Source organism: Cavenderia fasciculata (assembly GCF_000203815.1).
Source record: "Cavenderia fasciculata unplaced genomic scaffold Scf_Dfasci-G-p-12c09.r1-3, whole genome shotgun sequence".
Taxonomy (NCBI): domain Eukaryota; phylum Evosea; class Eumycetozoa; order Acytosteliales; family Cavenderiaceae; genus Cavenderia; species Cavenderia fasciculata.
In genome coordinates this window covers 948,430-959,427 of record NW_004457736.1, presented here as the reverse complement: position 1 = coordinate 959,427, position 10,998 = coordinate 948,430, and the positions used below count along the sequence as shown (strand labels likewise).

General features: G+C 29.4%; 7 protein-coding genes and 3 non-coding genes across 10 annotated transcripts; 3 read left to right on the top strand and 7 right to left on the bottom strand.

Annotated features, from left to right (window-relative positions):
* Positions 1–107: 107 nt before the first annotated feature.
* Positions 108–536, bottom strand: DFA_06289 (uncharacterized protein; the record flags this gene model as incomplete). The annotated part of the gene is made up of 1 exon (XM_004361937.1): positions 108–536. One exon carries the CDS (start codon positions 534–536, stop codon positions 108–110), a length of 429 nt encoding a protein of 142 aa, XP_004361994.1.
* A 245-nt stretch (positions 537–781) lies between these two features.
* Positions 782–854, bottom strand: DFA_06288. Its single transcript has one exon. It is a non-coding gene; the product is annotated as a tRNA-Asn (tRNA).
* A 463-nt stretch (positions 855–1,317) lies between these two features.
* On the bottom strand, positions 1,318–2,709 carry DFA_06286 (uncharacterized protein; the record flags this gene model as incomplete). The annotated part of the gene is made up of 5 exons (XM_004361936.1): positions 1,318–1,392; positions 2,116–2,193; positions 2,215–2,241; positions 2,309–2,495; positions 2,516–2,709. 5 exons carry the CDS (start codon positions 2,707–2,709, stop codon positions 1,318–1,320), a joined length of 561 nt encoding a protein of 186 aa, XP_004361993.1.
* Positions 1,857–1,929, bottom strand: DFA_06287. Its single transcript has one exon. It is a non-coding gene; the product is annotated as a tRNA-Thr (tRNA).
* A 179-nt stretch (positions 2,710–2,888) lies between the features above and the next one.
* Positions 2,889–4,318, bottom strand: DFA_06284 (uncharacterized protein; the record flags this gene model as incomplete). The annotated part of the gene is made up of 2 exons (XM_004361935.1): positions 2,889–3,217; positions 4,300–4,318. 2 exons carry the CDS (start codon positions 4,316–4,318, stop codon positions 2,889–2,891), a joined length of 348 nt encoding a protein of 115 aa, XP_004361992.1.
* Positions 4,003–4,075, top strand: DFA_06285. Its single transcript has one exon. It is a non-coding gene; the product is annotated as a tRNA-Lys (tRNA).
* A 401-nt stretch (positions 4,319–4,719) lies between the features above and the next one.
* ctnC (countin3) lies at positions 4,720–5,504 on the top strand (the record flags this gene model as incomplete). The annotated part of the gene is made up of 2 exons (XM_004361934.1): positions 4,720–4,935; positions 5,007–5,504. 2 exons carry the CDS (start codon positions 4,720–4,722, stop codon positions 5,502–5,504), a joined length of 714 nt encoding a protein of 237 aa, XP_004361991.1.
* A 66-nt stretch (positions 5,505–5,570) lies between these two features.
* On the bottom strand, positions 5,571–7,097 carry DFA_06282 (uncharacterized protein; the record flags this gene model as incomplete). Its single annotated transcript, XM_004361933.1, has 4 exons — positions 5,571–5,579; positions 5,606–5,772; positions 5,797–6,352; positions 6,423–7,097. The coding sequence occupies 4 exons, from the start codon at positions 7,095–7,097 to the stop codon at positions 5,571–5,573; spliced, it is 1,407 nt and encodes a 468-aa protein (XP_004361990.1).
* Positions 7,098–7,198: 101 nt separating this feature from the next.
* Positions 7,199–9,999, bottom strand: DFA_06281 (uncharacterized protein; the record flags this gene model as incomplete). The annotated part of the gene is made up of 4 exons (XM_004361932.1): positions 7,199–7,548; positions 7,610–7,932; positions 8,228–9,887; positions 9,963–9,999. The coding sequence occupies 4 exons, from the start codon at positions 9,997–9,999 to the stop codon at positions 7,199–7,201; spliced, it is 2,370 nt and encodes a 789-aa protein (XP_004361989.1).
* Positions 10,000–10,378: 379 nt separating this feature from the next.
* On the top strand, positions 10,379–10,983 carry ubqB (ubiquitin/ribosomal protein L40 fusion protein; the record flags this gene model as incomplete). The annotated part of the gene is made up of 3 exons (XM_004361931.1): positions 10,379–10,668; positions 10,768–10,860; positions 10,950–10,983. 3 exons carry the CDS (start codon positions 10,379–10,381, stop codon positions 10,981–10,983), a joined length of 417 nt encoding a protein of 138 aa, XP_004361988.1.
* Positions 10,984–10,998: the final 15 nt, after the last annotated feature.

The window sequence follows — 10,998 nt, the reverse complement described above, 5'->3', positions numbered from 1 at the left end:
GCAACACACATTTATCTATTTATTTTCCCTACCAAGCTTGTAATATTAAATAAATAAAAAAAATATATTTATAACAATTAAATTTTCATTTATTTATTTAGACTAAATCAAGTGATTGTTGATTCACCAGAAGATTCATCGATACCTAAATCAAAGTGGCTTGGTGAACAATACATTCCAAGTGAGACTTGAAGGGTGACACGAGCATCTCGAGAAAGAGTTACTGTAAATGATACAGTGACAAGCTTTTCTTTGACGCCACAGTCTACAATTGTTCTATAGATTGTATTCTCGCGGGTCTGGTGGTCCGAGAATGGGTTATTCCTGTCATAAATGTTGATCGCTAAATATGATTTACCCAATTCAAAGTTTGATTTAAAGATAACATCAATTGTACCCGATAAAACCTTTGTTTCATCGGACCAACTAGTTACACGGAAACTATTATCGATGATTCCTGATTGTTGGTATGGAGTAGGTGGTGTCATGAATGTAACAATGTGTTGTTGTTTTACCTTTGAAGATTTTCCAATCATTACTCAAGTTTTTTTTTAATGGAGGAAATCTTTTGGAGAACAAGAATATGATGAAAAATCCTCGACAATAGAGGTGGTAGCAAAAAAAAGGAACAAATTTTTAAAGGATTTCATCGGGAATAGGTTTTTGTGGTCAGGATTGGTTCGATTTTAATGATTGATTGATAAAAATGTAGGGAATCGTGAGTAGAACGAGAATATGATGAAAAATCCTCTATGTCGAAAAAAAAAACAGGCAATAAAGTCGCTCCTAGTTGGGATCGAACCAACGACCCTGCGGTTAACAGCCGCATGCTCTGCCTACTGAGCCATAGAAGCGTATTTTTTAGATGAGTTGAAAAACATTTTTCGCCTATTTATAGGTGACAATTGTTTGTTATATAAAAGCTACATTATTTTTAATCTTTTGGTTTGTTTACATTAAATTTTCATTGATTATCAAAGTTGAACATACCTTTGGTACATGGATAATATAGCCACAATTGATTTGTACTCAGAAAATTGTTAAAATCTCAAAATAGATTAACACCTCTGTGATTAAATTTCTTTTAAACATTTAGTTTTTTGGGAATCTACATTTTGAATTTTAATTTTTAAATTGATATAATTAAATACTAAAAAAAATCGATCCTAATCATCAAATCAAATTCAAATCATATTTGCTTATCAATTCAAATCACACACCAATTTGAAAACTACAACCTTTTCCAACAATGTCGAAATTAACAATCACTATAGCCATTATTGTTGTATTTCCTTTGTATTTGTATATGCTCTAACTTTAGGTCTCAATGATCCAAGCTTGGACACCGCCATTCTCCTCTTGAGATGATGTTGCATGACGAATGAGTCCTCTCTATTTTTAAAGAGTACAAATTGTTTACAATTTTGAATTACACTGGTATTATGACCAGTCCAATGGTCTGTAATGAAACTTGTCTATCTACATATTCTTCCAATCCTTGGAGGTCCAAAATTGTACTTTAATGATCAACTCTCTTTTGGGGCAAAATCCATAATAATATATAAAAATTAAATAAATTAAAAAAACTGATTCACAATTTGTTTGTAATTTTTTGACCCATTTAATTTATAAATATATTTCATTTTCTCTCATAATAATATATTCGTAAAAAAAAAAAAGGAAATAAAAAAAAATACACCAATAATAGGGTTCGAAGTCGTAGGTGTTTTATAGATGGGGATTTAATGGATTTCGATGGCGAATGGATAGAAATGTAGCCACAGATGTGTAGTACATATAGATAATAGCGGCAACGTGAAAAAAATAATCCTGTGGCCGAAGACAATAAAAAGTTGAGGCCCCATCGAGGTTCGAACTCGAGACCCCTTCCTTACTAGGGAAGTACAATAACCACTATGCTATGGGGCCTTGCTTTTTTGATGCAAAAAAATCAGCATCCCCCTATTTATACCCCCATTTTTTTTTAACACATTTGCCACCGGCAAAAGGGAAAAACAGATGGACGAATGGGTTCAAGTATTCTGTAAGGGTACCTCTTTAATAAATGTGGATCTCTTTTAAATTAAATTGAATCTAAAAGAGTGTGGTATAGACCAACTCTTTAAATAGATCGATACGATTATGATCAATCGTATAATTTACACTTTCAATTAAACATTCTGGATACCTATACTTTATAAATAAATATTTTACTATTTCTAAATTTCCACTTTCAATTGCCTAAAAAATAAAAAGAAAAAAAAGATTAATAATAAATAAAAAATTTTGATTTATTTATATTTTTTACCGTGTGTAAAGTAGTTTTAGAACAATATAGAATATGTTGAATTAGGAATTGTACAAAATGTAGGGAACCATTGACAATTGCTCTAGTCAATATATGTGATTCCAATGTTTTACGTTGACGTGGATTTGTTTTGATTAAATATTTGAGCATCTCCAAGTTTCCAGTAGATGCAACATCTCGAAACAAACTATCAAAACAACCTCTAACAAGATTTTCATGTTTTGATCGAAAGGATTTGATGATTGTACCCTACGATTACATGCAAACTCTGTCAGCGATTCTTGATAATTTGTATCTACCAATTGAAACATTAATTCAATGATTTCATCTCGATTCCTTTGTATCTTGAGATCCCTCCTTTTAATAGCTTCTATTAATGAATCTAATAGTTGTATTGCCATTTCTTTTGATTGTTTAGATAATTGTTCTATTATCCATTTGAATATTTCAACTTGATTATAAAATGCTGCATTCCATATGATCGTATGTGATAGTTCTGGTAGTCTTGTTGAAAATGTCTGATAAATCTCTTCAACATAGTTAAAGTGTCCATCTCTGACTATGTACTTGATGACAGAAATCAAATGAGGAGTGTATGGTAAATCTCCATCTCTAGACCAACGATATTTTGAATAGACCAATCGTTTTTGACGTCTAACACTTTTTTGATTCGATCAATGTATCCATATCTTGATAATTGATTAATATTATCTTTTAATTGACTCCATTTATAAATCTTTAAATGATTATTTATTGTTGAATTATTGTTGTGTGATGATGATAATAATAATGATGATATTTTGGTAACTTGATCGAATATATATCTTTTAATGATCACATTTCTTAGTAATCTTGAAAATAACTCTGTTTTACTAGTAGTAGTAGTAGTAGTAGTATTATCATTCATTACTATTATGATTATTACTGTGTGTATGATGATCTTTTAAAAAAATGAATGATTTTGGTCCTAAAATGAATTTACTCGTTTGGGCATGTTTAAAATTTTTAGCGCCAAATTAATCTTTTAACCTAGACCAACAATTGTCCAGTGAGTTTTTTCATTCTTTATTTTTTTAAATGTAAGAATCAATTTGTAAAACAAAAAGATATTGAACAATATGGAAGATAAATAAAATTCCTAAATCTTTATAAAGTTTGAATGAAAGGATTTTTATATATTGAAATAAATATATATCACTTGAGAGAGTTTAGAGATAAAATAAAGAACTAATTGATTCTTTTTTCAAGGACAGTTTTGAGGATAAAATTGTGAAAAAAAACCACATTTAACTTGCGCTCTATAGGTGTCGTGAGTTTTTTTTTGACAATTTAAACAAAAAACAATTTTTGGGAACGACCGACCTTTGTTCCCGGTCATCCCACTCTGTATTGCTTATTATTACAATGTTTTTGAGCATATTTTGAGATTTTTTACAAGCTGATTAAAAATAGAGCAAAAAAAGAATTACAATTAATTCGAACCTATCTTTGTGCCCGAGATCAATGCGAACCTATATTATATAAAAACTCGTCGAAGATTATAGTATAGGGCATTGCCTCGATACAAGGATCAATAGTAGTTTCGAAATTGAGGACGAGGTAAAAAGTTGCAATTTTTTTTTTTTTTTTTTTTTTTTTTTTACAAGTCGAGTTTAAATAGCGCAAATTTCATTTGGCCATCATCTACCATCTGTGCCCGGTTAGCTCAGTCGGTAGAGCGCGAGGCTTTTAACCTCGTGGTCGGGGGTTCGAGCCCCCCATCGGGCGCAATTTTGCTCCTTTATTGCATGGGTGGCGAGCTGGGACGTTATTTTTAACATTTCCTGAATCTCCGCACTCGTGGCTACCATTATATGCAAGTTTCATCGATTTTGGTCAAATCCTTATAGGTAATATGCTATTCATCGAAATTGATCAAGTTTACCTAGGTCCACAGATGATGTGTTAGTATAGTGTATTAAGATTCCTTAAAGGACATGGGAGATATGTACCTACAATGACCGACCACATTTAAACAACTTGTAACCCTGTCGATTCAGTACTTTAATACATTTTAAATTAAACCTTTAAATAAATGAAATAGTATTTTATTTTATTTATTTATTGCTTTCTTTTTCTTATATTACAACCAAAAGGAGCAGATATCGATAAAGTTGCTATAGTCCAAGGGGTGTTGTCACTGAAGATGGACGTCGCTAATTGACATATGGTACAGATGTCAATTTAAATTGTTGATTATCCAAAAATCTTCACAATTTAAATTTAAAAAACGAACAATTCCCCAGACTCTAAGTAATTTTAACTCAAATGCGGGCAATCAATCTAGCTCTCTAGGTCACAACACTTTTATCAAGTTATATAAAAGAGCATGATACTAGCTATTTATTACTAGTAAATACTTTATCAAAAACATGTTTAAATATACAATCTATTTAACAATTGTATTATTATTATCATTGATTGTTTGTTGCTGCTACGGTTCTTTATCATCATCAATTATCTACAACAATATTCAACCAATTGTTGAATCTACTACTAGTCAATGTCAAAATTGTCTTGTACAATCAAACTCTGCATCTTCTCAAATCAAACAACTCTTGCAATCTTTCACATTTTCTAGTTGTTCTGTAAGTGTAGATACAAAAACAATAATATTATTTCTTTTTTTTATTTATTCTCTTTTTTTCTTTTTTCAAAGTCATTATGTAGTGAAATAACAATAACAAATCAAGATATATGTTTAATAGTTTGTAATGCATTTGGTATTACAACGTATACTAGTAACTTTTTAAAAGAAGATGATGTCATTTATTTCTGTCAAGTCGCTCAACAATGCCCAACCAACAATGCTCCAAATGCCTATGTTCAGCAAGTTGTATCAACACCCAAATATGCTACTCGTGGTCAAAAAGTAGAGGTCGATGCAACCATCTATGTTCAAGACGCTCTTGGTATTGGTCAAGTCCTTTTTAATGTGACCGATTCCAATAGTAATTCCATCTTCACCTCTGCCTATGTCCTAACAAACTATGCATCCTATAGTCAAGTCACACTTGGTATTCCAGTAGACACTACCTCTTTAAAATCTGGTACTTCCTATGAAACTACTGTCACTGTTTGTTCTGGTACTTGTGATTCAATCTATCCTGGTTCAAAATGGCTTGGTTCATCAAATGGTTATTTTTATCTTGAATAGAAAATAAATAAATAAAATATATTTATATTTATTTATTCATTTATTCCAAATAATGAATCAAAACTATCAATATTTCTATATTTTTGATCAATCAATTTTGCAATAGATTGAAAATTCATATTGATTGCAGTTTTGTATGCTTGTTCTGGATCACATTCTGTTCTATTTTCAAATAACCAAATAATTGTATCCAAATGTTGACCGAAAATAGCATTGATGACAGCTTGACTTGTACAACCTTCAGATCTATATTGATGTAACCATTGAACTACATTTAAATGACCATTCATACTAGCCATATCCATTGCATTTTTTGAACAACCAACCGTACCGTTGTTTTGATGTAACCATTGAACAATATGTAATTGACCACGACTTGCTGCTGCATCCATTACAACCGATCCAATACGATCGGGATAATGTTTAAAAATCCATTCAACAATGTCTAGATGACCATTTCTAGCTGGGGCAACAACATAAACAGTCATTGGTTCTTGATTCATATTTTGATGTAACCAAACCACTATATCTAAATATCCATTAGACATTGCATATTCCATTGCATCTTTACATCCTTCAGTTCTATTTAATTTTAAATATTTTAATATATCCAAATGTCCATTCTTTGATGCATTATCCATTGCAAGAAAACTACAACCTTCGGTTCTATTGAGATGAATAAATTTTAGAAATTCTAAATTTCCATTCAAACAACAATAATTCATTGCCTTTTCATTACAATTAAAACCTTTTTCATGTAAATATTTAAATATCATAAAATGATCATTCTTGGCACAATTATTCATTGCTTCAATTGTACATCCTTCAATTCTATTTTCAATTAAATACTAAAAAGAAAATTAAAAAATAAAATGTATTAATACAATATTATTATTATTATTATCTTTTTATATTTACTTTGACTATATTTAAATGACCATTTAGAGAAGCATTATCAATTGCATTTGTAGTACAACCTTCAACTCTAGTTTTATCAAGATAATGAACTATATTTAGATGACCATTCTTAGCTGCATCATCCATTGCAGATACAGTACAACCAATTCTTTGATTGTTTGTTAACCAAATAAGATTTTCTAAATGACCATTTGAACTAGCCCAATCAAATGCTTTATATGATATCTTTAAATTTGGGAATCTTTCTAATAGTAATTGAGCAATATCTAGATTACCAGTTTTACCAATAATATAATCCAACATGATTGTATTATTTGGTGACGATAATGATACAGGTTGATAATCTCTTGACCACTTTAAAAGTTGTTCAACTGTATTGTGGTTTGCATGTAATCTCATACAATACTGTGAAATTGCTTTACATTGTATATCAAGACTAACATCTTGAACAAGAGGTAAATAATGTTTAATAAATGACCAATCCAATGAAAATATACCAATCACTAATAAATCTCCACCTCTAATATGATCAATCAATGATTCTCCTCTAATATATCGAAGTGGTGGTTTTGAAGTAGATGTTGTTTTAAATTCTAAAATCTCTTTAAATATTTGATTTCTAATTACTAAATTTCTAAATATACTTAAAAATGTTATTATATTATTATTATCCATTATTAATAATTATCTCAATTGTGAAAAAAAAAAAAAGTCAAATGAAGTTGGTTTCTTTAAAAAATCTTGTTTTTATTTTTGTTTTTTTTTTTTGTTTTTTTTTAAATATTTAAATCTTTTTCTGTCAATTCTAAAGATAATTGTTGAATATCTTTAATAAAATGATCATCTTTTTCTTCTTCTTTTGTTTCCTTTTTAGATTCAATATTTGATTGAACAAAATCAACCAAAGCTTTTACACTTCTTGTATTTTGATAATCAATAATAGTTTGGTCTTTTTGGAATAATGAAATATGAGGATACCCATTGATTCTAGATTTCATAATATCAGGACAACTATTTACAGTTGTATCATAATTATAAATATCAATACCATCCAAACCATAAATCTTTACAAGTTGTTTTGATGCTTCTTCAAAATAAATATTCATTAATTTACAAAATCCACACCCTTTAAAAATAAAATAATTAATATATGAAGATTTCTTTTCTTTTTTTTTTCAAGTACTTACAATTTGCATTAAAATAAATTAAAGTTGGTTTTTTTAAATTTTGAATGGTTGAATTAAATTGATTATAAACCAATTTATCAATATTGATATTTAATTCTTTTTGATCAAATTTTGAATCACTTGTCGTTGAATGTAAAAGTTTTCCTTGATTAAAATCTAATAAAAATTGTTTCATTGATTCATAATCCAAAGTAGAAGAAGAAGAAGAAGAAGAAGAAGAAGATCTAGATTTGATATAATGTTTTTCATTGATTAAATCAACAATTGCAAATCCAGGTAATCTATCAATTCCTAATTTTTCATAAAAATCTTTATATGATACTCTATAAATTAAAATTAAAAAGTTAATATTTATATTTTTTTTTTTTCTATTTTTTCTTCTTACCCATCTAAAAAAAAAAAATTAAAAGAATTATTAAATAATAAAGGAGATTTTAATAATTTATAATAATCTAATAAATAGGATGGAATTGATTTTGAATCATTTTTTTCAATTTGATTATAAATTGGTGAAAATGAGATTGCATCGGTAGTATAATTTAAAAATAATAATACATTTGGTTTATCATTTTTTTTAAACTTGTAAATCGATTCATATTTTCTGGTGTCAATTCAAACATGTTTGGTTTACGAGACAATAACCAATTAAAAATTGATTTACTAGTATGATTTGAATTTGAATTGTCTGATTGATTTAAAAAATAAAATCTATTTTCCATTGGATATAAATTTAAAATACCAAAAGATTTGGAACTATTTTCCTCTTTTTCATCTCTAAAAGGATATAAATGATTTAAATGATCAATTATAGTTTCTTGATGAATCACTGCCAATGGAGTTTTAAATGCCATTTTGTTTACAAGTTGAATGAATTTTTCAAAATCTTGACCAACCGATGTCATTGGATAAATACCAATGACTGCATGACTACTTGCAATATTAATAAATGATTCCAAATCTTCTACTTTGTCTATTCTAACCAAATGATCCATTGTTTGACGAGCCAAAAAACTTGCCAATACATTTGAATGTGTTGGTCCACGTGGAATCACATTACCTCCCTTTCTACGATACAATTGTATTACTGGGAATCCTCCAATACTTTGACGATCTCTTATTTCAAGATTCTTGAATCCATTGACTCTTGCAAATACAACTGGTTTTGATAATTTTGATTGATTATTATAAAGTTTTCTTGCTCCATCCACTTCAATTGATAATGTTTGTGATCTACTACACCATGGTGCATAAAATAATACAAATACAAAATCATTTTCTTGTAATACTTTATCAAAATTGGTACCATTTAATTCCATTACTGAATCATATGTAACTTTTACTGGATTATTATTATTATTATTGATAGTTGTAGTAGTTGTTGTAGTAGTAGTAGTAGTTGTAGTTATAGTTGATGTATCATCTTGGATTTTTTGTTTTAATAAAGATTCTACTTTTTTATGTTGTTCGGTTGAATCTGTATCATCAATTGTATAAGTTACACCATCTATAATGATTTGTATTGGTGATGCTTTACCTCCAATTCCTTGTATCAATTTTTGTACCACTTCATCTACTAATCCAGATGATTCCATCTCTTCCAATTCAATCTCTTCCAATTCAATATCTTCTTCTTCTTCTTCTTCTTCTTCATCAATAATGATAAAATCTTCTTCTTCTTCTTCAATAATGATAAAATCTTCTTCTTCTTCTTCCAATTCATCTGTTTCTATTTCTTTTTCAATTTTACCAACATTTGGAGATTTAAATAATAAAGGATCAGCACCAGTATAGGGAGCACTTTCTCTTTGACCAATGGCAATAGCATCAAATACTTGTTCTTGAATACCACGAATGATATCAAGTGGTTCTTTGGCATGATCATTTAACAAATGATTTAATGCTTGTTTTTCGAGTGGTGTTGTCTTTGCATTATTGATATGTGATTCGATTGTATTGATGGCCGATACTGCAATCCATAGTTGTTTATTGTATCCAGTCTCTGATAACATTTCAACAATAAATCTTGCAACTGCCATCTTTAAATCTTCATTTTCAATATCCAATGATTCTTGTTCTTTTGTTTTTGAATGCTTTTTCAAATCAATCAAATATTCATCCAACTTTGTTGCTTTTCTATTGATCAACTCTATCATCTCCTTGTTTACACCAAACTCTTCTGCCTTGGTGTAAATATTCTTTAATGCTAATACAAGATTTTCATTCTCTCTCTTTTCATTGATTATACTATCTATTCTTTCTTTTATATCTTCAGCTGATTCTTGTTGTGATATAGATATAGATATAGATATTGTAGTAAAACATAATAATAAAAATATAAATAATATATAAATACTTTTACTATTACTATTATTCCTTTTCTTTGTAATCATGATTATAATTTAATAGAAGAGTGTTGAAGCATACCTTACTTGTTGTTCACACTTGTGATGATGAGTGTCACATGACGGGCAATTTATTTTTTCATGTATGTGAATTTTTCATTTTTTTTATAATATTTTTCACGATCAGCTGACCGAGTCTCACCTCTCACTGTGCTCTGTCTCTCTCTGACAAAAGACACTGATTCGATTGTATAGAGTGTTTAGAAACCGCGTCAAGTGTATGTAACAAAACACTTTTTAAGAGAGCGATTAGATACAGTTATATAGTTCTTTGGTTTTAACATCCCACATCACTACCCCTACCACTATCTATCCATTCTACCTCCTACTATTCTATCTATTTTTTTTTATATACTTTATAGCAAACATGCAGATCTTCGTTAAGACTTTAACAGGAAAGACCATCACTCTTGAAGTTGAAGGTTCAGATACCATCGAAAACGTCAAGGCTAAGATCCAAGACAAGGAAGGTATCCCACCCGATCAACAACGTCTTATCTTTGCCGGTAAGCAACTCGAAGACGGTCGTACCCTCTCGGATTACAACATCCAAAAGGAATCTACCCTCCATCTCGTTCTCCGCCTTAGAGGTGGTATCGAGCCATCCCTCGTTCTTCTCGCCCGTAAATACAAGTGCGACAAGATGATTTGCAGAAAGTATGTATCAAAAACCAGAAACAAACGACCGATTCAAAATTAAATGAAAATCATTGCTAACAATTTTTTACCCTCTTCCCTACCATTACTATTCATCAGGTGTTACGCCAGACTCCACCCACGTGCTGTCAACTGCCGTAAGAAGAAGTGTGGTCACTCCAACAACCTCAGACCAAAGAAGAAGTTATTGAAGTAAATAATAAAAGGATGTATCTTGCATGTTATAGGGTTACACCATCTGAAAATACATATTATCTTGTTATTATTTTTCTGTCTACTAGTCATCTTACTAATGGTACAAAATTCGAATATTAATTCTCTTATCGTCAC